At 40.3% G+C, this 26549-nt stretch overlaps 1 protein-coding gene across 2 annotated transcripts in view; it reads right to left on the bottom strand.

Annotated features, from left to right (window-relative positions):
- Positions 1 to 26549, bottom strand: part of MCC (MCC regulator of Wnt signaling pathway) — a 183506-nt gene that overhangs the window by 7935 nt on the left and 149022 nt on the right. For both annotated transcript variants that reach the window (XM_054653346.2, XM_054653347.2), the window contains 7 exons: positions 26124 to 26272; positions 24312 to 24452; positions 23081 to 23181; positions 20654 to 20837; positions 13801 to 14035; positions 7944 to 8150; positions 6907 to 7004 (listed from right to left, as the gene is read on the bottom strand). In XM_054653346.2, the coding sequence (XP_054509321.2) occupies positions 6907 to 7004; positions 7944 to 8150; positions 13801 to 14035; positions 20654 to 20837; positions 23081 to 23181; positions 24312 to 24452; positions 26124 to 26272 (1115 nt within the window). The remainder of the gene's footprint in view (positions 1 to 6906; positions 7005 to 7943; positions 8151 to 13800; positions 14036 to 20653; positions 20838 to 23080; positions 23182 to 24311; positions 24453 to 26123; positions 26273 to 26549) is intronic.

The following is a 26549-nucleotide window of genomic DNA, read 5'->3' as shown; positions in this document are numbered from 1 at the left end:
GCTACTGCAAGCTGGGGCTGCAAAAAACACAGCCACGACACTTCATGAACGCAGGGAAAATGAGCAAGTATTCCCAGAAGAGGGAACGAGCCTGTGATCTGAGGGCATAGCTCACTTCCAGCACAAGGGCTCCCTGCTGCTGAGAAGTCAGCTGGGGAAATTCCTGACTGCTCCCTTTCCAGGGAAAGGCTCAGAATAAATGTATTCAGGGCCTACAGCCTATAACATCAGCTAAAACCACTATTTTCAGTGAAATGCCTAATATGCTGGTAATAAAGACTTTTGTTTGGTATTTTCACAATCAAAACACTCAGTGGGCAGTTGCATAGTGGTTTTCAAGGATTTTTTGCTTCAGGATGGCTGAATAGGAAGGGGCTAACTAGTGTTCTCTGGTTTCAATGCTGCCACTTTGGACAGCAAGAATTCTGCCAGGGCCATAAAGGAAACTGTTTCTGCCTCCACACACTGACACCATGTTTCGCACACTGTAATGTAAGCAAGGTCATGAGCACCTTATATTTTCCCTCCTGTCTGGGCTTTTCTAGACATGTTCAGGTTTCATGTGCCAGAAGTCTTCCCAGATTTTCCTGCTCTTGCTGATTTCACTGAAAATTCCCCAGTGCTGCAAACGGGAAGCTGCTCTTCTCTGGCACGCAGAAAGTTGATTTTTCTGCCCCTGGCTTGGAGCTAGCACCCAGCTAGCTCCCCTTCTTGTGAAAGCTACCAGCCCTCTGCCTGGGGTCAAGAGCACCACAGCTCTTGCCAAATCTGAAGCAAAAGAGGAACAATGAGCTCTCTCCAAATGAAGGGGTGAGAAACTTTCCCACAGCCAGGCAGAGAACTCTTGCCATTCCTAGGACACATCTTCTTACCCATCAAAAGAGATCTGCTGTGGGCAGATCCCTTCAAATCCTGGCTCTTCCTGAGGAGTGGGATGACCAGGTTCAGCCCAGCACCTACCTCTGAGCTCTGCAGGCACAAAGCCTTGATGTAGCAGGACCAGCAGCAGCCAGCCCGGGGCGACAGAGAATTCCTGGCAGAGCTATCCATGCTGGAAGAGCAGGCCCAGGCCACGGGGGTGGGGAAGGGGAGGGAGGGAAGGTACCTCCTGCACGGTCCATAGCTATCTTAGCTATCTTCGAGGCCTCTACTTTGAAAGGAAGGTACTTCCCATTCCACACTCCACTCCTACTCCTTCCCTGATATCCTCCTGTTGTCATGAACCCAGCACCATCCCTCACTCCCCTCTCTGACTTTTCCAGTTGAACAGGGTGACACATGATTGTTTTTCCTAGGCATTTGACTCCTCTCCTCTCAGGAGATAACAGCTGGACATCTAAAAGGAATGCAGATAAATTCTGTCTTCATCAGCAGTCTAAACTAACATCTTACATCAGGCTGGCATGCAGAATCCCCAAGCTAATTCGAATGCACGTCTGTCTCACTGGTCTGGCTTAGCCTGCTAAGGGAAACAACCAGAATATAATAAATGTTTTAAGGAGGCAACACTTCACAAATGCCAAGAGAGCCACCCCCTTCAAATGCCATGTCTTCCTGGTTCACCTGCTGAAGCACCATCCGTGCTTGCCAGCTACCTGTGCACAGGACGCCTTTCCCTTTGCAGAGGTGACAGAGGGTGCTTCAAAAACCACTTTACTGGTGTAAAATACTCTACTGCTTTTTTTGCTGATTGCCAAGATGCTCAGAACAGATCTCAACACAGGCATGTTGTTACACCACCTGCAGTGGGGAGACAGGCCAGGTGTGGTCCTGAAGCAATATACTGGCAGCAAAAAGGGAGAACAGCCCTGGAGGGAGGCAGCAGCATGCCTGCTACACTCGGTGCTCAAACCTCCCACCCAGCTTTGTCAACCCAGCCTGGAAGCTCTCCAGACCTGGAGCTATTTGGAGCTCCCTGTGATGATTATATTGAAGTGCATAGCAGCTCAGCAGTTCAGATAACCACAGGGTGGTAAGAACTACTTACCATGTCAAAAATGGAGAAAAAGACAAATCATGGCTGTCTGTGAGGCATATGGTAAAAACAGTTACTCAAGGTGCTTCTAAGCAATCTGTCCCTGATATCACCATGAGTCACTTCTCCTCTTGTGAGAAGGTTTCTCTTAGTGAGATTCTCCAGAGGGATTTCCAGAGACAGGCCATGCCTTCTGAAACCCCCTGGAAGCCAAGGGAAAACCACAGCAGGATACTGCACAGTCACAAAAAAGAGACATCTCTGAAATTTGCGATGACTGCAAGCCGTACTAGTGTCTGGCTTTCAAATGCCTCAGGGTTGCTTATCTCCTCATTTAATTGATGTGGTAATTGGAGAACAGAAATAAGCAAACACTGACAGAAAGCAGCCAAAGATGCATCAGTAGGTCCAGAACACAAACCTCTGTCTCTCTCCCTCTACTTTTACCCACTGCATGTTTGTCCAGTACCTTGGTCAAAGAAAAGTCTAAGAGTAATTTTAAATGTGAATGGTTATGCTCTACTTTTACCCACTGCATGTTTGTCCAGTAGCTTGGTCAAAGAAAAGTCTAAGAGTAATTTTAAATATGAATGGTTATGCTATGTTTTAGACATTTCTGTTTCCATTTCTGAGACAGCCTTACCGGGCTCAGCGAGGCCTGAATTTCAACGATGAAATTTAATGAATGCTGCTATCATGAAACTAAGGTCAGCCCTTGAAAATATGCAAGCTTAACATGCCATCACATGAAGTTCATGGAAATTTAAAATAAAGGAAGGTGCCTTGATTTCTCTCTCACTGACATCGTGTCAGGAAGTAGTCACTGCCATGCCCTGGCCCAGTGTTCTATTGAAATGTTTGCTCTCTGAAAAGAAGTTTGGCACGAAACACAGTTGAGGTCTTCAGACAGGGATAAGGACGTAAGAGTGCAACAAACATTGTACTGTCCCAACAGACACCAGGAAATTATGGCAATAGGATGAGTTTTTCATGTCTTACTAGAAATACCTGCAGCTTCCACTCCAGAGAGGTGGGACCACAGCTCTGTGCAAAATGCACCTTTTGTTAACAGAAGAAGAGTTCTTTGCCAGTCTACTGACAACTACTCATTTCTCTCTCCACAGTGACTTCACAATTAGTAGCATCCCTCACTATCTCTTCGTATAGAAGTCGTCAGGCATGGTAAATATAAAGATCCTTTGCAGTGTTGCCAGATGGAAAGTCACTCTTTTGTGAGGGAGATACTGAAACATGTCTAGACTGACACGATTCATCTAATCCTGGCACAGCCATCAAGGATCATAATTTTGTGCCAAATAATGATGCAGCTGAAGTCAGAACAGTCAATCTAGTTACAAAGTGTGTTGCCTGCCACGGTCCTTGCCCGGTACTGCTAGATCCTTCCTAGCCAAGCATTTTAATGATTTATAAATGATTCTATAATGTATGAATAAAATACAACCCTACACAGACAGAAAAGCTACCAGCAGCTGAAAATACAAGCATAGACCACAGGAGGACCTCACAGGAGGAAAAAGTTACAGTCTTGCCAGCTTGGCCATTTTCACAGAATGCAAGTAGAAGAAAGTAACTTCTTAGTAGAAGAAAATATCCGTTCTATCATCATTATCATCAGCCTTCTAAAGCAGAATAGAATTCTTACTGCCTCCCCCCTGCGACCTCCAACGCATTTACTTGCATTAAAGCATAACCTGGTATGTGTCTACTGAGTTACAAACTCATACAAGTCATGTACAGTGCTCCCTGTCCTGCCCCAGCAGAAGAGACCAAACCAGCAAGAAAGAGAATTCATTTAAGGTCTTCCCCCAGAGACTGCGTCATGTGTCTGATTTTGGGATATTCAACCAGATCTTGTCTTATAAAACTGGCCTCTGGCACAACCATCAAGGTGTCAGCACCGGGCCATGAGGCTGCTGAGAATACGTTTCTACCCTCTCAAGAGTAAGGTATTTCCTGCCAAAAAGCTTGTTTATGAATGTGTCAGACTCAAGAAAGAAGAGGCTTTGTGCCCATTAAAGCACTTCATCATTCCATTAAGAAAAGAGAGAGGGAAAACCAAAACTTAAAGGCTCTGGCAGAAAGTGTTTATGTTTGGCTGGAATAGAATATGTCTGAATTAGTGAGCTTAGCCTGCAACACCAGAAATTGGTGTAATAGATGTAGCTTTAACAGCATAGGACTTAAAGATAATTTACATTTCTCCCAGCTAGCATAGTGACCATCTAAAAGACAAGTGAATTCTGTAAAAAGCCAGTAACAGGGGTTTTAATGCTGAGCACTACTACGGGAAATCCTGAGCTGTTCTAGAACAAATACGTTATTATTATTATCTTCATCTACACAATAGATGAAGAACTGCTTCTGCCTTGAATTTCTGCTGATGGGCACTACCAACAGAACTTTCACAATACACTACTGGATTTCAGATTTACAAAAATATCCACATCTGCAGAGAGAAGCCAGCCTGGCTCTCTGGATGAGATTGTTCTGCTGCATGGCCATTTGCAGACAATGAGCAAATAAAAGCTTCCAAACTACACCAAAACACAAACCATAACTATGTCCTGCTGTTTTATTTGCGTTTCACTCTGTTTCAATTAACTGAGAAGAACCTGACAATTTAATAGCAACAGAAGGACAGAATGGGAAAGTAGCAGAGGAGGGAGCAACCAGACAGCTTTAGTCTCTGTAATGATGGGATAAGGAGGGAACAGGAAGCAAGGCTGCTGATTGATATCACATGCTCTGATAAACAGACTCAAAAACCAATGGATTTCTGCCCCTATCCTTGCAATTGTTGTCCCCTCAACAACTGTCTACTGCCTGGAGAAACAATAGGGAGAACCAATTGCTGGACATATGCACCAATTGTAACCAGTCCTGAAACAGTCCTGAATGCTGGCATTTAAATACTGCCTCTGGACCACAAAGCATGATTTGCACTTGTTTCACATTTCCTCCCACTTCCACCCCTCAGCAAACACAGTTACTGGGACTAATACCTTAAATGTATTTTGGATACAATATACAATACCTTTTGTATTCTGGTCCTACTTCCTTGGCAAGGTGAGGAGGATGCGCCCACAGAGGAGAAGGGACTTTGATAAGTTTTAGAATTCTTTTGTGGATTTGCGATAGTCTAAATATCACTGTGATATTTGAGGACCCATTTGTCCAGAACAGTTAGGGACTTCTGGTATTTTTTAGCATAGCTGTGGCTAAACAGGTTGCAGTAAGCTTTCTCCATGTGCTAGACAGACCTTCAATTGACTTGCAGAGACAGGACTTCAGGGTAAGGAGGGCTAAGCATTCAGCCTGATCTGGCTGGCACACTGAATAGGGTGAAAAATACCCTGTCTACACAGCTTGCAAGAACTGTGCTTGAGCCCCACTTGCAGCAGCAATCACATTTAGTACAGCTGTATTTCCATTACACAGAGAGCCTTCACAATTTATGTACAGTTTAATCCGATTATTTTTCTTCTCCATTTCTGCCTGACAAACTGTACTTGTGAGGCTCTTGGCTGGAAATCCATGCTAATCAACTTAAGGCCTAGTAGATAAAGCAAGGTTGTTTTCTCTGTGTTGTCAGCAAACCACATTTCATGACTATACTCAAACCTCTGTTAACTAAGGTCATTGGCATCTTCTGAAAATCCAGGAGCAAATAACAAGAGCCGGAAGAGCAGCAGCTTGAGTGAAGGCAGAAAATGCTGGTGGAGCAGCTCACAGCAGTGAGCAATGTGGGGGATACAGGGGAGGCCAATGGCTCTCTGCAATGTTTATGTGAATTACTTTGCTGATGGGTTCTATCCACCCACACACAAATGAGAGTTTTGATTATTTTACCCACAGAATTTTGTTCCCCGCATCATGCAAACTAAGTACTCAGCAACTGCCAGACTACTAAGCAAATGGTAGGAGATGTATTGATTCTGCAGTGGTAATGATCTTACATTTTCACATAATGCCTTAAGTGTCCCTGGGCACAGCACACGTTGCACCTATGAAAAAAAAGCACCTCAGGAATGAAACACCACAGCTGTCTGAAAGGACATTCCACCATCAAAGAAGGTGCAAACACCAGTAAAGCAAGACACACTCTTCCCAGCCAAAATTCTTAGCAGCATTTTGGACAGGTTCTAAATATAAGAACCAGATTAGGTACTAGATAGCCATTTCTTGGTAAAGGTGGAACAAGTATTGAAACTATTATCGAAACGATGAATTTCTTTGTTATTATGTTTACCACACAGCTGGTGAAGGAAAAACTGCTGCACAATCAAGTATCTAGCTAATGTATAACTGTACTGAAAGCTTAGGCTTAAAACCTGGCTGTTGTTAAAAGCTGTTTGTCAAGACATCAATTTTCTCTCCCATTGGAAAGCTAATGCCTCACACAATGTCATTTGTAATTGAACAGTGGCTCCACTTACATACTCAGGAGGCAAATGGAGCATCTGAGTCATCAAAATGCCTACAGTTCTCACTCCTGTAACTCCTACCCAAATTCTAACCTGCAGCCAACTGTCTTAACCAAAGATCACACTTCAAATCCTGTCTTTACTAAGCATTTTCTTAACACACAAAAGAAATGTGCATGTCACTGTTTTATGTCTCATAGTCTTGCCTGATAGTGGTCATTACTGCCATTTTGAGGGTTTCTTTTATTTCTAAAATTCAACTGAATTCTGGAGAACCTCAAGGAGAACAGAGTTGAGCACCAGGAGCTAAAGAACAACAGCAGGAGAGAGGGGAAAATTAGAAGGACTTTGATAGTTCTCCTTCTCACAGGACAAATCTGTGATCACTCTTCAAACCACTTGAGAGTTAGAGTGAAGGCTCAGAAATAAACCTGTCCCTGGACCTATAGGACAAGTCCTGACCCTGGTCAGGGAAGCTGTGCTTACCTCCTGAGTGCATTTGTCAGCTCAGCAGTCAGTTCACTCTCATTGTATGGTCTCAGCTCAGCAAGGGTTAGCGGTGTTGCGGTGCCATCACTACATTCCTGACAAAGGAGGAAAAGCCACCTGATTAGAAATTACTGACCATCTTAATGGGAAAATTCTGAAAGCCTCTTAGTTCACAGCTACTTTTAAAAAGGAGGTGAAATAGACAACACAATGCTACAGCAACACAGCAGGGTATCATCATACCAAGAAATGGACTAAACAGATTAATACTTCACAAATGCCTCTAAATGTTCTTTAAAACACCACAGCTCACCGACTTGCAGAATTCTGCTACTGTGTGCAAAACTGCCACTGCCTTCCTTATATTTCTTTTGACACCAGACATGAAACAAAGAGGCATTGGGATCAAGAAATTCCGATGACGTATTGCCAGGAATAAGGAAGTAAGATGTTTTGTCTTGGTTTCTGTTTTTAAACACATTATTGACATTTTCTGGGGCCACAGCACTAAAAATAAGATAAAGTTTTCCAAGGTATTTATTTCTTAATGGAAATTATTACTGCAAATGCAGCAATCTGTTTATTCTGCATTATTTTGCATTAAGGGCAGAAGAGTCTTCATTCTCAAATTATTACAATCTGACTTGGAGAAAGAGATTGTGATTACAATGCTCTAAATGCTGCATAGAAATGAGTGCTAATGAGAGAACGGCATTTTGCTTAGACTCCCTTCCAGTGTTTCTAGTGAGTGGTAACAGGCAAAACACATGCTCAACCACAGCAACTTGTATGTCTGGCAAGACTGGCCTTGTGGTAGTCCTCAAAACACCCTTATTTGCGCCCATGCCTAACACCAATTCTTCAAAGTCCTCAAGTAACAGCATGGAAGGAACCACCTCACAACTAGGGAAGAGATGGAAGATCTGCATATAGACAAAATAAGAGCATGATTAACATGCTAAAGACTGCAATAGGGACAGGAAAGGTTTAATTAATCATGTTTACAACTTTGGAAATGTAGCTTGACTCCTGACCTTGCCCAGTTTGTCTCTACTTCCGCTGCTGGTTGAGCTGAGAGACCTCATTCTCTGCTCTTTTTGTTCTTCCACTTCAGACTTCAAGTGCTCAATATGGACAAGGTAGGCCTGCTCCTGAGCCTCTCGAGTGCTCAGCTTCAATTCCAAAGCCTTCTTCTCCTTCTCCAGCAGGTAAAGCTGTGCCTTGAGCTCTGCCATCTCTTCCTGTTGAAGAAACATTGTATTATTGCATGCTGCTTCATGGGACTAGGTACCTAATGAAAGATGAGATTAAACAAGATTTTCATCCACTCTTATAACCTAAGTACTCTTTTCATTGAGAAAACTATCAACATCCAGATGACTTTTTATAATCACACTGCTATTTGTCAAAGACCTGTATATCTTCAGTCTGAGTATGATGACCCCTGCCACCCCTTTATCATCTTCAGGAATAAGCTCAGAAGCAAAATTAGAATTAGACTATCAGAGATCTGAGAGGATTGCCACAGCTGCTGAAATTTCTCTGGTTCTACTTTGTCCTTCAGAGACCATTGTCTTAAAAGCAGAAGTGTATGACTTTCAAACATCTCCCTAAAAGCAAGATTTCAGTTTCTTATTAATAGCCAAGAATTAATCTCATTACAGTGGAAGGGGTTTGAGAGACTACGACCTATTCCTGCCTTGTAATACCATGTGGTAAAATGAGTTATGTCAAGAAGAGCAACTGAGTATGGCACCATCAGATGTCCATTTATAATTTCCTTCCCCTAGGTGACCAGAATCCCAAGTATAACAACTTGAGTTTGACAGAAAAATGCACTCATTTATTTTCTTCCCTAAATATAATCCACAGAGGATGGACAGTGGTACTTGATAGAAAGAAGCTCAATTCTGAGAGCTGGCTTCTTGTTTCTGACAGGGTTGTCACCTATTGTAACATAATGTCTGCTGCCTAGGGACAGACCTCTGTTTTAACATCTGTCTGACAGTGGCTGGGCGGAAGCTTAAGAGCAGGGCGTGAGTGCAATGACCCTTCTTTAAGACATGCTCCAAAACTCCTGTGAAAAGCAAATGATGGGTTATTCCTGAACCAGAAGGCTCTCTACGATTAACACGTCAGAAATGTTTCTTGTACGAAATGCCTAGTTATTTTCTATACCCAGAAAAACCCAATATCCACAAAACCAAAAACAAAAAAAAGAGATAGTACTAATACATAATTTACATTATGTGCTTAAAACCACCACTAAACAAGCAAAAGACTGCCAAAACAAGCAAACAAAAAAAAAAACCCCAAAAAACAAAACCCAACCCAGAGTCATGTTTTCACTGTTTAGCTTGCCTTGCCCTAGAGGTCACTTAATGGGTGAATACTACGTTCATGCAGACATTTTCTGCATTACATTTCTCTTGTTCACTATGTAAACACCTCTGAAAGACAGAAGTTTCTTGTTGTGTGGCCAGCCTAGGAACAAGTCACTATTTGTTTAAAACAACAACAATGACAACCAAACAAACAAAACCAACACAAAAAACCCCTAATCACAAAAATAACAGAGGTATCTTGCTTTATTGTTCAAAAATAATGCTGTTCATATTTTAGCCATTATTAACATACATTATACAAAACGAAATCTTTACACATATTTAGACAAACTTTTTATGTTGAAGGGAATCTAAATGCCTACAAAAATTTGCTGTCTGGATTAAGATTAAGCACTGTACACAGGTGTATCACAGTTACAAGCATCACTGGCTTATTCAGAACCATGCAAAAACAAAATCCCTATCTTAAAAACCCTGAGAGGCTCGGAAAGGTTTGTATAAGCTTTAAAGTCACTGATTTATTCATCTGCTTGTTTGTGAACAGAAGGTTAGAAGCATAACCAGTTTCATTCAATGCGGTTTACACAAATTTAGTTGTTAGGCAAACTTACCATTAATTGCCTCTGTCAACAGTAAAAAATGTAAATAATACTGATAAATAATTATGGGGAAATTTTGTTATAGGAGTTGAACTGGATGGTCTGATATACTCAAGTGTATGCATTTAACTTCTTAAGCTTCTACTTCTAAAGCCATTAATCTACTTAGCCTTCTTAGTGAAGGCTGAGAAGTAATTTGAACAGAGTATTTTGACACTTGTATGAATAAAAGATACTTTCAGCTGTCTGAATGGGATGGTCATGACAAAATCTTTCCTGGCTAGAGGATGAAGCCAGGCAAATTCAGCCCAGAAATAAGAGCCATTTATTTCCTAAAAAAAAGGTAAATTAATCCACTACAACAACCAATGTGTGGAACAGGTTTTTCTTATCATGCAAAGATTTAACTTATTTTTTTCCATAAATATTCATTATTTTTTTATTTTATCCAAGCTCAAAATAAATTTGAGGATCAATGTTTAACTCCTTTGTTTATGAAGACAGTAAGCTTAGATCATCACATATGAATTCAGCAGTTTGCATCCTGTCCCAGAAGACATATCACGCACCTCCCATATGTTACTCTTCTCATGTCAAAACAATGTGACTTGGAAGTAAAGAAGCAAAAACAAAGCAGGAGAAAAGTTAAAAAGCTTGTGTCAGCCAGTGTCTTACAGAGGCTCACAGAGAAGGAACAGGAGGGAATGGAAAGGTTGAAGATGGTTATAAATTTGAACTGCAGTTGAGGATTGTGGTATGGACCCATGCAATGCGTGAGGCAGAGTGGCATCAGCCATTTTGGGAAAATTCAAGTAGTTCAGGTTTACTTAGAGAGTCAATATGCAGCAATTTTTCCCACGAAAATATTTTCTAAAGACTGCATCTAAATTTAATTGAAAAGACAGTGCCACCTTCATATATTTACTACTTCCCTTTTCTTCCAGCTACAGATTGCTGTAAAGCAGTTTTGCAGTTTAACGCACCTGCATCTTCAGAGTGTGAGCACAAGTGGCATTCACTAAATGAAACCCTGAAGGAGGAGGTAGCAAGTGTCCCTGTTCTAGGGGATTGCAGAAGACTTAAGACAATCCATGCAAATTCGCAAGCTTCAGGTATCAAATCCAGCAGTTATTTTGGGACAAATTAATTTAATATTGAGGGATATTTTGTATTTACAGTCATACATAATCCTGGTTTTGGGCAAAAACTTGAATGAAAATTAAAATCTTCTGATTCAAAATAATCAGAAACACCACAGAATTCTCAAAATCAAAATTTGCATTTGATTTGCTCATGTAGGACTCTAATGTGGTAAGAAGTTTTAAAAGTCACAAAAAGCCATGGAGAACCACAGTAAACAAGGTGGGATGTACCAACCTTCAGAATTAAAACAAACCTCACAGCAGGTAAGTGTCATGCTCTAGTTATCTGTATTTCACTATACAAATCTGTAAGAGCGTGAATGGCTGTAACAAAGGTGGACAATAGAATACTTAACATTTTCCACCAAAGACTGTAGTCTCAATGCACATCATGAGCAACCGTTATCAACACCTGTACACAAAAGAGGAAAAATTATCAGTGTAGAAAGCTGAGACTTCTTATCTAGATTAAGTCCTTTGAAATGCAGAAAGGCTGTAAACCAAGAATTATTTACACCCATCAGAAGTAATCTCCTTGCTAACTGGGGCATGACAACAACTGACCTCAAAGCAAGACTACTCAATGATGACAAACCGTGGACGAGAATGTATTTGAAACGTGGTTAATTATTGCTTGAAGCAAAGAATTGAATTTTATAGGAGTACTGGCAGACCACTACGTCTTACGCTCTGGATTAGTAAAAAATAATAATAAACAGGGCAGCAGAGAAACAACCCTCAAACTGCCTTTCTAATTAATAATGAAGAACTACTGTAGTAAAGGTACTTCAAACTGACAAGGTGATCAGCTTTTACTGGAAATCAGAAATGGAAGGTGCCAAAAGATGTGCCAGAGATTCCAACACAGAACCAAGTTTTGGGAAGACAGTAGGAGATTGTAAGACCCAGCAATGCTGGGAAATCATCGAGTAGCTTGGTCCAGCTGTATCACCCTTGCTAAGAATGTGGAACAGAGAGAACAAATCAAAAATACTAAACAATGAAGTCTTCTGTAGTCCATCTGCTTCAAGTTAAATAAAATACTGTAAGGAAACCTAAATTCTCCATTTGTTTCAAAAGGAGGCAGATGTATATGCTGTTCTGTGTAAGATACATGTTTCAAATAATTGATACAAAAAATATACTCAGAAAGACAAAATGAGTCCTGACCTCAGATTCAACTCTCTTTTACTGCGAAGGGCTGAAGGTAGGTTCACACACCTATGCAAAATGTGTGTCTATTCTGTATGCATTCCACACAACCCAATCAAGAAGAAAATGTTCTTGAAGAGGCAATTCCTGCAGTGAAAACCCAATGTGCCAGGTCCAGTCAAATGGATGCTGTGTGTCAAAAACAAGTCAGATGACTGTTTTGTGAACAAAAGAATAACCAGCACACAGAAGTGTACCAGAAATTATGATATGCAACTGCTGGTGCTCCTGACAGTCAGGGAAGACAAGGCCCGTACGTCACAAGGGATACAGCTCCACAGTTTGCCCTTACCTTTAAATTAAAATAAAACTAGGAAAATAAAGTAAGTTAAAATTGAAAAATAGAGGTAAGAATGGTGAACAAGAGATTTCAGGGAAGATCTAGATGCAAAAAAGGAAAAGGAAGTGTGATATCTGAAATACACATCTGATTATCTACCAACATCTTACAGTACATCTTGCATGCTTTCGTTGTGGGGAATATTTTGCTGTTGGTCACAATGTATTCAAACAAGTAACATAATTTTACATCTCCCAACCTCTAGCAAGCAGTCTTTCCTGAACTGTGAATAATGAAGGCATTATTGCAAAACTGCATCTGTCGTCATGGAAAAGCAGCATCACTGAGAACATAATTATCATCACCAGGCTACCGCTTAGCCAGAAGCAGCACATCTAAACAAAAATCTATAACTTTAGAAGCTCATGAAACTATTAGGATTTTCTGTCCCACTCAACACCATCACCTGACATGTCAGCAATTAGCTGGCTAAATTAGCACTTGCTAAAATACAGAAGTTAAACTTAAACTGAATCAAAACCAGACAAATTCTGAATGCAGACATACACTTGTATTGCCTTTGGTATGTTCCTATGTTTTAGTTCACCTCTCAAAATCAATACAGAAGACAGACTTAAAATGATGTAAGCTCTACACCTGGTCAGTAAACATCAGCTTTTCTAGATCACATTTTAGGAGCTGGACATATAAACCAAGGTTTTCTCCAAAACTCTGTTAATGCAAGTCATTACACAGCCTACCCTTTGCTCAGTCTCTGGACTGAGCTATAGATTGCAACACAGTGCCTAAAGAGCTCAGGACTTGTGACCAACTGCCAGAGAGCATTAGGGATGACATCTGACAGACCATTCCTCCTCCCACACCAATATTAAAAGCAGCTGAATTTGTTCTGCTTCAGTTCACAAATATTCATGATGCACATTTGCTAGCTCGTAAGTAATGAACTATCTCTTGGGAAGTGCTGAATCATGGTTTTTTGTCATCCTTGAGCAATTCAGCTGCCATATCTCTCAGAAAGAGAGCATCTGGTTTGTCAAGAAGAGCATTCCAAGTTTAGAGACACAGATGAAGTCCTCCTAATTCAGAACACACATAGCTCATCACTGTTAACGCTCTGCCTTCTGTCGCTCTCTGACTACTGGATTTTTGCTGTCCAGATTATGTGTTTCAAAAGTTACCCTTTATTACCCAGTGACCACTATCAAAGCCTCCCATGTGTGTGAGTGAGCATGTTTTGTGACACAGAGGCATTGCCAGCAGAGCAGCTCCCCTCTTGGTTATGAATAAAATACCTTCATTGCCATGAGTTCCTGCATCAAGACTGCATTTTCCAGGTCCAGTCTCTGGTTGTCTCCACGTGGCTTAACATCATAACTAAGGGGATCAATGTGGATGCTTTCCAGCTCCAGCATTGTCAGTTTCACTGCTGCCCTGTCATTTTTCAGCTGCTGGATGTAATCCTTCAGCCGCTGCTCATCTTCCTTTGTAAACTCTGTGTCACAACTGCTTGCTGTTGAGCTGGTAGTACTGGAAAGAGAAAGAATGGCATTAGAAAAAAATATATTTGAAACAAAATCTTAATTTTTACATCAAACACACTCCCAATACTTCATCAACGCATCTGAGTCTTACTTAAAAGCTCACAGAAAGGACAGAGATGTAGCATGGACACTGCAATGTGAGGTGACAAAATTCAGAAAAACATTAATTCCCTAAGCTGCACAAGAAAATTGAGTCATGTGACAACCTCTCTGCAAAGCCAGATATTTACTGATGTCTAACCGAATTACTTTATCTGAAATGGTGTCTTCTGGAAAAAAGTGGTGGATTTTTTTTATTCAAGAAGAAAAAAAAAAAAAAAGCTGTTTAAGACTTCTTAGCAGTAACAGCACAGCAAGCTGCTCAGACGCTGAGTCTTCATCATCTTTGAGAAGAAGCATCTGCTAAAAAAATAGAATGAACCCAGACTTCATCTATCTCTGCTGATGACCATACCAGTTACCACCTCAGATATTTTAATGGATACTTTTAGAAATCAATCTAATGAAAAATCCACTGGCAGATGCCAGGAGAACTTTCAGTTCATGTGAAGGTGTACTCCTCAGCATTCCTTCAGGGCTAGAGTGATTTAAAACTAACCAATGGAGTAACAGGAATTCTAATAAAAAGTCATCATGAAAGACTTGGTGTATCTTCTGAACAAATGAGGGCCCATTACTCTGCCCTGTAAGTGTTTACACAGAGATTGCAGAAAGGGGTAATAATGTCATTAGAGCAATGGGGGCTGAGTGCTGCCTACCCACTTCCATGCATACCAGTGCTGCAGGGGGCCCAGACTGACACAGCTGTAGCATTCCAGGGCTGAATATAGTTGCAATAACACTAAAAGGAAAATAAAATGCCATGTTGTTTCTATAGCCTCACTCAAAGCTCCCTGCTGTCTCCTGAGGTCCTGTAATCAGCTGCTGGGTGAGGGATAAGTCATCCATTAACTGTGCCTGTTTGGAATGCTAGATGATCTCAGTTATCAGCAGGGGAATAAATCACTTTCTGTATCAAATTGCACTGCTGTTCAACATTTTTGTACTAAGGAAAAAGTCCTACCCGCTAGATGGTGTGAGAGCCAGGATGACGTCCTGAAATATTATGCATGTGCAAAGGGGAAGCCTATCAAGATAGGCTTCATTTTTCTCTTTCCTCTGGTTCTACTTCAGCTAAAGCTACACTGATTTTAAAGTGCTTCAAATAATTGCCCATCTTCCCACAAATTCCAAACACAGCCTTGGAGAAGATAGTGAATCGGCAGGTCTAACAAGATTTCTCAAAATCCTTCCCCCTTGTGATATATCGTATTACAGCTCTTTACTACAGTTCTATGCTAATTTCACATTATTCCCTCCTTTTCTGAGGGTGCCTGCTATAGTCAACACAACTGGCCTTTACTTTTTGTAAATTGGCCTTTGCTTTTGTTTTCATCCATTTCCTTCTCCAGTGGGGCTTAAGAACACTCAGTACCCAGATACATAGAAACCCTTCCAGGCTGAAACAAATTTTTGTTCATACTATTTCTTGATTAGAAAATTATGAAACACTTACTAAATCCTGCTTTACTGAGCCTAAAGGCATCTTCGTGAATTAGATATATTAAAAAAATGAGGACAGACAATGTGAAAAGTACTTTATTCTGTACTGAAGTCATGTTGTAAGTTTCTTCCTCAGCACCCAAAGACTGCAATTGCAGAGCTTTTCTGGATTAAATGTAAAACAGCTGTTGTTGGAGGAAGGATAGCTTTATAAGTCTTGGGGCACAAAGGCCTCATCTCAGCTTTTGCTTGAAAAGGAAAGAAAACCCAGCCTTCCTGCTGCAAATGAAACCTGAGCAAAAAAATGCTGAAAGTTTATTGTTATGCTGAGCTGGACCTCATACTCCATGCATATTCACAGATTTTGGCCCATGAAGACCCACAGCTATGCACATATATGTTAGGGGAATAGAGCCCAAACTGAGGAAGGCAGTCTGGGCTGCTGCCAGTGATACTCAGGCTGCTTTTACTTCAGTCCTGGCTGCCTGCCTGCCTGTCTGCAGCTGAGTTGGCTCCTCTGGTGAATTGCTAGCAAGCTGCTCTTCTTCTTCTAGAGTGTTTTTTTGTTTTTTTTTTTCAGATGTTGGAGGAAGCTCAGCAAGGAGAGGACAAGAACCTTCACCACCCCCTGCATTTAGCAGTACATCCCCACCCAAAAGACTGGAAGCAGCTGGGGTAGAAGGGACAGAAACAGCACTGCAGTGTTTCTGATCTCCCCAGCAACTCTGCCAGGGTGTGCTGCCCCAAAAACCTCACCAGACAGCTCTCCACAGCCACAGTGCTGGTCCACTACTGCTCCCTTCAAGGGATGACAGCTGCTGAGCACTTCATCCTGAACTTCTTATATTAACCTCCCTTCTGAACAGTAATCAGGACAAAGGAAAACATTTACAGTATAATGCATCCATCCAAAAACCACAGGAAACTCTTGCAAAAGATGTGCATTTTCTTATTTCTCAAGTGTTTAGGTAAGCACAGAGAAAGGATCATAGTTTCATCACAGCTGGAGGGAATACAACATCAATCTGCCCATTCCCATGGATGCTGTAAGACAGTAAGAAATATTCTTCACACTTGTTTCATTCCTTGAGTCTTTTATGATGATGTCATGCCTGGGTGATGTCAGACTAATTTTCATATACAATTTTTGGAAAACATATGGACAGGTACAGTGTAATGTCAGTCTTATTTGCTAGCATGAGTGTATGTGTATAAAATTCAGTGGATGGACATAGAAGAGACCTTCAGCAGTGCTTCTCTGTGAGTAGTTTCTGCACACTACAAAAATTTATCCATAAAACTCTACATGAGCATCATTTTATCTGTTAAAAATCAAGTCAATAAATTAATACAACTGCAATAAGCAATGGTGTTGATAATACAGTTGGTAGAACTGAGATTAACACTGTCAGAACTAAATACAGAAACTTGCTTGAATACCTGCACAGAACCTAATACTTTAAAGAATGCAGTTGATCCACAGTGCACATAGCCCAAACACCTTATTTCAAGCTGAACATTGTGGTTTGAGACCTGGGACAGCACAATGCCAGTTTCTCTTCCTGAGAAACTGAAAAATACCCCAATCAGGCAAAGGACAAACAACAGCTAATACCAGAGCCTTTGGTAAACTGCCCTGCTTCCTTCTGAGACTGCTTCAGTCCAGCCACAAAGTGTTACGCAGATAACACTGACATATCTATTTAAACATTTCCAAATAACTTATTTGCACACCTCAGCCAAGATAATCTTGTCTGTCACCAACTTATCTGAAACCTGAGATGGTTCTGATGACAGATATATTCCTACCATTGACTGAGTTCAGATATTTTGTGACACTGCATAATACTGAAAAGAGTTGCCTTTGCCTGTAAGGGACCCAATCTGTCCTCCGGTGAACCCAGATGTAAGGCTGGGCTTACTAGCACAGAAGGGAATAAAACACACCATTTTCAGACAGTGTTAAAAGCGGGCTTCTTCCCTTTTGTTGCCTTCCAAAGGTGCAATCAGTCTAACGTCATTGGCAGCGTATGTTCTATACTTAGCTTCTGTCCATTTAAAATAATTATGACTTCCAACTACATTGCAAACCAATTTCTATTTTCAAAAACTGAATTGGCAACATTGTGGTGCTGCTGCCAGTCAAATGAATTTAGATGCTCTTTCATTGCCATTCATTTATTTTCATTTCAATTGATCCCTTTTACAGTGTTTAACCACTCATCACTAGTGGCTCACCAAGCACTTAATTTCAGTAACGTGTTCAGTGATTTGATTCAGAATCTCATCTGAAATTTCAAAGCCCAAGATGGGTCAACAATTCCACTGTAAATCCATATTCTACAGGATTTCAAACAACAGGGAGAATCAGTCATTTGTCACAAGTCTCAACAAAGGATAGTTTTCATCTTCCTACTACCACTTTATTCATTTAGTTTCAAAGGGAAAAGGCAGCAATATGTATCTGCAACTAAAAGCCTGCAACACTGGAACATCGAAGGCAAGAAAAATCTGTTTTGCAGATTCAAAGTATGTTTCAATTGAATACTGTAAAAATATTTTCACAGTGGTCCCCAGGTGGGGGGGTGGTTCACATAGAACTCACTAGAGGTGAGAGGAGATAACCTTAAATTGTGCTAGAGGAGGTTCAGATTAGATACTAGTAAAAAATTTTCACTGACAGAATGGTCAGGCATGGAATAAATTGCTCATAGAGGCAGTGGAGTCACCACCCCTGGAAGTGTGCAAGAGCTATCTGGATGTGGCACTTGGGAATAAGGTTTAGGGGTTATGGTGGTGCTGGGGTGATGGTTGGACTGGATGACCTTGAAGGTATCTTCCAAACTTAATTTCTGTGGTTCTGTGATATAAAAAAGTGTGTGCCTTTTGAACCAAGACAGATTTTCCATGAATGGGGTAGCACTTTGTCTGTAAGCTGGAGACTCCTCTCTTTTGAGATAGGGTAGAAAAAATCTGAAAACACCTCTAACCACATGTCACTTGAATGCAACAGAAGGAAAGAAGAATTACATTTGCTGGAGAAGCTGAAGTTTCAAAAATATTTTCACTGATATGTATGCTTAGGCAAAGATAAACTACTTTGGGCATGGGGGAGGGGAGAGGGACAACAATCTGTAAGTAACAATCAGATCGGCATGCCACAAATTCCTGACTTGCTGTGTGCCCTCTGAGTGAGTAACAACAGCTTTTATCTCCTATGTTCCACATATATAAGAAGAAGTTGTAGAAGTTACCTCATTCAGCACAATATGTTGCTCCACACCAGAAAAAAATAATACAATGACAATAATGGCTCAAGCTAAAACACTTCTTTCATGTAAGAACACTAAATTTGCATTTTCATATTCATGACATAGCTTATCCTGAAGAAATTTTAAATCCTATGCCACTTGAAATATACTCCGCTGAAACTTTATCTACTGAGCCAACACCTCACACGGACACACACACAGGTCCAGCTGACCACCAATGAACACAGACACAAACACAGACTCTTATCCTCCCAAAAATTCTGCTAAAGCAAGCAAGAGCTGTACAGATTACGTTCCTACCAAACACTTTCAGTGCAAGTCTAGGAAAGCAAACACTGAAACAGGAACAATCCCCCTCCCCCCCAGTTCTTCCCCATCAATACTGGAAACTGCCTGAACTGTTTCCAAGAAAAAAAAGTACTATGCCTTGACTACATGCCACATATCCCACAAGGAACAAAAACACTGAGGAAAAACTGAGAATTACCCTTTCAAACAATAGAATGGGAAACGAGCTTGGCTTAGGTAGAGGTGTTACTACATGTAAACACAGACATGTTTGCATACAGGTGTAGATATGGCCTAAGACACAGCAAGCCTAGTGCTTGAAACAGCTTCATGTAATTTCTTCCCAAGCCTGGTTTAAATGCTTTTGGTAGAAAGTGTGATCAGTGTGCCACTAGCACAGATGCTGCCACAATCATTTCTATGTAAAGACACAGCTTTCTTGCACTGAGAGTGCACCAGAAATCTTCTGAGTAAAATAACATTAAAATTCACCTCACATTAGGACCCTGTTCCCTCAAATTACCTTTTTGTTCCCTTTTTAGCTATTCTATGCCAGTCATATGGCAGGAAATAAGATCCTTTGGAGGAGGCATCAGCAAGAAGAGGAAATGATACAGTACTAAAATAAACTTCTGAAGTGTCAAAAAAATGACAGCATTTGAATAAAGAACTGGCTAGAAAACTGAATTAAAATGAAGTTTTAGAGCAAATCTGAGAAACAAAAATAACATTTAAAGAGAAAAATGTTCATCTATATTTATCCAGGACACTTGCCAAATTTGTATCCATACACAAGCACACATATTTACTGCAGAGTACAATTACACCACAGGCAGGCAAAAACTCAAAATGAAGCTGCTGGCAGATATATTTGAACTAGAGCACTTCTGCAATAATAGCTCATCTATGTTTTATTATTTTATAGGTCTTCAGAAAAACTGCAGTATCCAGTCTTTCCTGGAAGAATCCAATCTATTCCATGGGAAGGAATAACATGGAGGGGTGCAAAGGGTAAGGAAGGAGAAGGGAGAGGAAATGGTTTAAAACAGAGGAAATGGTTTAAAATGGCTAGATTTGCAACATTTAGAAAACAATTATTGAGCACTCCAAAATGCCAGTGAAAGCCTGTTTCAGATCTCTGGTTCTCCGCACGTCCATGCTGTCTGCATACAATAGATGTGAGTAACAAGGACATGATTTGAGTTCCAATGAAACAGTAAGAAAGTCACTGTAGTAAAACAAACGTAATGGTTTTGCCCTTTATGAGGAAGATCAAAGGTCTGAGTCACCCATTTGCAACAAATTTATAAAGAACTCTTCTTGGCTGGAGTTGCTCAAAGTCCAAAGACAATTAGACCACTGAGGCATGGTGACTTACAAATCAAAGCACAGAAGCCAAAGGAGTGAGGTGAGGGGAGGTAGCTCAGCAAATACAATAGAACATAACTTTTTGTCTGGAATCAAAGATTAGGAGATTAGGAGAACAGAAGAGCTGCAGTTACCTGGTGTGGCTGTTGGAGGACAGGCTTTCCCAGGGCTGCACACTACAGCCTGTGACTGCATAGGCTCCCCCACAGCTCCCATCCAGCTTCATCAGCAAGGCTTTTGCTGCATTCTCAGCTGTCTTCCTGCAGTCATGAGCCCTCTTAAGCATCTGTGTGACATTTTCATCACCTGTCTGGTCCCCTAGTTTTCAAGCAAACAATGTTTCAGACAGGAATTAAGGCAAGAGATCCTTCTACTCACTCTCAGTTTATACAAGACAATGACAATTAATTACCAATCTGTGAACTAAAAGCTACTTCACTTCCTTGTCAGCATCAGTGGTAACTGGGATACTGGCCTGAATGCACCCTGCTCCCAGTGACAAGTTCCAGGTACTTGTGGCTCCAGGCAACATGTTTTAAGTGATGCAGAATTTTAGCTTGTCTGTTTATACTGGGTGTGCATTCTGCATTAACATAGGGTTTGGATGCTCAAATTATGAACACACTGGAAAAGCCTCAGCCTCAATTACAACTCTTACTCCAGTCAGTGCAGTGTGGTTTCATGGCATAGTCATCTCCGGAACTTCTCCTCACAGGCACCTTGATCTCAAGCCTGATGGTTTGCCAGAACACCTCCTTACAGGCTACCTGGCCAGACTGAAGAATTGCCCTGCCGTTGAGAAGCAGCCTCTCACATTTTACAGTCATGCATACTAAGCCAAAAGAGAAGTAGCCCTGGTTAAATTGCTATAATTTTTAGTGGTCATACAGCACCTGTGTAGCTGGTAAACTTCAGGAGAAGCAGGACTGAAGCCATCACTGTCACTACTCCTACAGTCTTCCAGCTGCATTGCAGTCAAATCATTAAATTAAGACATGTTATTGGCTACAAGAAAATCTATGAATGTATTTGTAGATTAAGCTGTAATATATTTATACTTTAGCAAAACTCAACAGCTTGCTCTGTGTTGGATTTTCATTTAATCATTTTTCAAGTCAATTACCTGCACTGCACACTTGCTGAGTTAAGTGCATGCACTAGAAGTAACATTAATGAGGAAGAAAGGAAGGGTGAATGTTCTGTTAAGAGAAGTTGGATATGCTCAGCTTTAAGTGATGTAACTCCCATGAATTTTCCACTCACAGATGTTGATATAAAGCTTGACTGATCTTCAAACCAAAAATCTGTTATTTTATCTAGGTGTGTTCATCAAATTTCATCATGAAGTAAAGGTACATAAACCATACACAACTTCCTCCATGCTGTGCTGTGTAATGGGAAATTTGCACTATTTCTATCTCATGGCTGTAACTGATAATACCATAATTAACAGCTGTAGACAGATAGCTACATAAAAATTTAATTACAGTCTCTTCTATAAAATGCACATCAGATGAAATCCTACTCAACCCCAAAGTACTTCTCCCTTGTAAGATTTCTTTCTATCACCTGCAGGAATAGAAAATCCAATGCTCAATTCACTTTTGCTGCACACTGCTCTCTGCCAGATGGGAAAAGTTCCCTAGCACATTGTGGAAAGGAATGAACAGAGTTCGGAGAAAGGTGGAAGAAAATCTCAGACATCCCCTCTACTGAGAAGCCAGTGCTCCTAACAACCATGCACTTGCTATGCATCAGCACAGTATGAAGAGTTATTCTCTCTCTGAATGCTTCTTTCTACTTGAAGATTACCATGACTGCCTTCTCCTGTCAATTAAAGGAATGGAACTACTAACACTGGAATTTCATTGTGCAATCACCTCTTTCTATCAGAAGAATGGAGCCAGCAGAAATGCCAAGCTCCAAATTTCTGAACTGTACTGTACCTATGATAGTGGTTTGTTCCATTATTTAGCAGGCAGCATATTAAGAAACAACACCTAGTCACAGGATTAACTAACAAAATAAGAAAAATCCAGAACATACAGGCTAAACAGAAGATAGAATGTTTTAAAATTCCAGAGCAAAGGTAAAACAGGGGGTGAAAAATTACAGCCTTTAAAAATTTTTTTATTCGTAACTACTCAGTGCTACTTTGTATTATTTTAATCCCAGTTCTTCACAGATTAGACTGTTTCTGGGGAGTCAACCTTCGTGAATCTGCACTTGCAACTACCACAGGTGTATGGCCCTAAACCACCTGTGCTCACAAGTATTGTTTAATTATTCCACTCTGTACGGTTGCATCCCTACAATAATCTCACCCCTGCCAGAAGAGGCATCTCCTTGTGAAACCAACACAGGTGAATTTAAATTGCTCTCTTGCATTTTACCCCTGTTTTTGGGGTGTATAAAATAATTTAAATAGTTAAAAACAAGAAATGACTGGAGAGCATTCTTAAGTAATGGGTGATGACATGATTCACCATTACAACCAATTCTAATGCCAACTGACATGCCAAAAAAACCCAGGTAAATTAAGTGATTCATTGACATCTTACCAACAGAACCAACACCTGCAGCTCTGAATTGTCCAAGAATGAGACTCTGCTCACTTTCTGCCAATGCCAACAGCAGCTCATATGCTTCTATGCACTGTTCACTGAAAGGAAATACAAAAACCACACAAAATGTTAACTGCAATTTAAAGAAGAACAATACCTGAAATAGCAACAACAGAAAAAGAGCTATCTGATTAACTGCATGATTCTCTACTACTTGTGTAGCAGCAGGGATATTAAAGAACATTATACACACAGCTTCTATCACGAGCATTCAGCAGTCTCCCCATTCTTATAACAGTGCCAGGCTGGCCTCAAGCAATGTAACAAGCCAAAAGATAAGAGTGACCCAAAATAAAGAAAGCTCCAGAAGCATGTTTTAAACAGGTGGTCAAGATCCCTTTGAGAAACTTTTCCCAGACCTTCTTAGTATACAACCTAAAGTATTCTATACAATACAAAGTGTTGCAAGTGGAAAAGATGCAAGAAAAATACTTTTTGCTCTGTCCTGGCTGTAAGATACCCCCCCTTACAACAGAATAGCTTCCAATTATAATTATGAGTCAAATGTAATCCTTGTTGCATTTTAATGTTTTTAAAAATACATACTAATATCCCATTAGCAATTTAGACTTCATTGCAATTTGCTCAAGGCTGACAGTAAAATAATATATTCTTTAAAAGGCACACAATTTGTTCCAAGACCAAACCTGGCAGTCCCAAATTAGTTGCAGTTGAAGGTGTTAAGTCACACTGTATTTTTTTGAACAGCTTGATGCAAATTTAGATACTTACTACTAAAGACAAGCCATTAATCTACAATTCCAACTAATGCAATACAAAGTCATTCTGAGTTATGTGGAGTATAACACTCTCTGCTCCAGTGGTCTTGGGACAGGTATAGAGATCCTGTATCTTAAGGCTGGATTCAGCAACACAGACTCAGTCTACCCACAATCCCTAATTCAAACATTAATTCAGTATTTAAGAATGAAGAGATAAACCTCTACATTCCTGTTAGATGCTGGTCAACTATAGTTGAAATACACTGTAGGAATAACTTCAGTTGGATAGTTTGTCAGGTAGTTTAACCAAAGGGGTGCTTTTTCAGGGAGAAAATAAAAAATGAACAGTATTACTATGGCAGACCATCAACTTCACTCTTAAACACTTCTACCAAGTCTCCCTCCAGCTCCCTCTTCTTGGCTGAGCCCCTTGTGTAGGTACATACCTGTACTGCAGTGCCAGCCTGAGGGCTGTGGCATTAGACTCGTACTTGCCCACAAGCATGCTCATCCTCTCTGCATTGCTCTTGCACTCTTCCAGTGTTATTGTCAGCAAGTCGTTCTGGGATTTCAGGTGCTCAATACGGCTGCAAAAAAACAAGCAATTTGCAACCTTCAAGCTTAACTTGCAGTCACTGTTCTGAAAATTCTAGGATAATCATACTTTGAAACAACAAAAATTTCTTAGTCTACACAACTGTTTTTTAATGAAGATGGAAAAATCCATCAGTTCTGTGTATCTTATCAAAAGCCAACAGCATAGAAATTTCTCTCAGGTCATCCTCTTCTCCTCCTCATAAAACGTAGTCATAACCCTGTACAGCAGCAGCAAGCAGAAAGTTATACCCTTTTTTTGCAGCCACAAGACTGCATAAGACGGTTTCATATTAACCTTTTGCTCAATTTTTCTGCCTTCATTCCTCACTTTCTGCTGCCACATTTGCAACTTGTTTTAAATGGCATATTCATTAGTGTGATTGTGGGTGTGTGCAGGGATCATGCAGTTGCATAAATGCCTCCTTTCTTCTGAAAATCCAGAGTAACCATTCCATCTGAAGTCATGTTTGGGTTGTGATTAGAGAGCCAACTTCCAAACTACGAATGAGGTTTCACTGGGGCAATGTAACTTCCAAATGTTCTGGCAAAAGTCAAACAGAAGCTTAACTGTAATACCCTCCTCAATGAGGTTAACCCTGAAGATGAAAATGAAGATTTAGAGAATCAGTATTATTGTTTATTCTCTCTGCTGACAACTGAAGCATATATCAATATATTACACCTAACTGTAAAAACTGGATATATGCCAAAACCAGAAAGACAAACAATTTGAAACCTTGCACAGGTAGATAATGATGAAATCCATGCCATCTAGGACTCTAAAATCACTGACTTCTTGACAAAGAAGACTGAGAAGGGCTAGAGTATATATGTTTGTCAGAACAAAGCCCTGACTTTTCTAGATGTTAGAACTACCACTTTCCATATCTTGACATCTTCTATAATGATACATGTTGTCAAAGCATAATTGTGCAGTGTACAGAAAAAAAGAAAGAAAAAAGAAAACAAGAATCACATTTTGCAGCACTACAAAAAATGAGCTATAAATAAAGAGATACTGTACTGATCAGACTAAATTTGAGCTAGCTGTAGGGAAGACAGAATTTCGATAGAGACATGCTGAGACACAATTCTCATACTCCTGATCCACAGCTTTGATTTTATGTGCCAAAAACAGTCATGAAACACTGGCTTTGATAGAGTTTGCTAAAGGATAACACCAGCAGTATTTTAACCGCAACCAGAAAGCTGCAATCTCTCTTCTGCAGACAGAAACCTATATGCCCCACCACCACGCATCAGTACATTTATTGAGACATTTAATTGCTATTATTCTGTTTCTTCAGGACAAAACAAAGCAAGCTAATTTCAGAATGATGCAGACTAAATTATGGGAGTCCTTATTTCAAGGAATAATGTGTGAAAAAAAGATGCCATGACTACTTGGTCAGCCACACAGAGGGACACTCCAGAGTGCAGACAGGGAAGGTACTGTGCTGATCTAATAATGCACAAACCCATAGTCATGGAAAGAATCCTTAGCACATGATTCAATCTCTTCTTCAGCAAGCACATTCCATGTTTATCTGCAGCTGTCACAGCTGAACTAAGAAATTATCAGAAAGGGTAAAAAAAAGAGTCAACTCTGATGAAGCTAACAGAAGACAACATGTGTGAGCACATCTAAATTTCTAGCTCACCTATTTAATCTCTCCGTTTCCACTTCAAACTCTCGGATTTTGCTTTCAGAGATAGCAGATCCATGTGAATAGAGAGTCTGGAAGATTTCCTGGATGTTTGAGCAGTCTTGGAGGGAATGTGCCAAATGTTCAGCCACAGAACTAGAGACCTGTACAGGGCAGTTAATAGATCATTATGAAGAGATACCCACTGGATTTCTCCCAGATACCTTCAGCATTGAGAACTGCATTTGCTTGCATGCACTCACTTCAATACATTCATTATTCAGGTTTTTTTATGAATTTTACATTGAATAGAACATTTACAAGATTCCACTTTTAGAAGCCATTTTGTTCTAAAATTCTATGAACCAAGGGTGAAGTCCACTATTTCATTATACATTTAAAAGCCTACTATGCAAGTTATTTATGTTCTTGAGTGCTTAG

This window comes from Agelaius phoeniceus, chromosome Z (genome assembly GCF_051311805.1).
Source record: "Agelaius phoeniceus isolate bAgePho1 chromosome Z, bAgePho1.hap1, whole genome shotgun sequence".
Classification (NCBI taxonomy): Eukaryota; Metazoa; Chordata; class Aves; order Passeriformes; family Icteridae; genus Agelaius; species Agelaius phoeniceus.
Note: the sequence above shows the minus strand (reverse complement) of the source record. Positions and strands in the feature narration are given on the sequence as shown.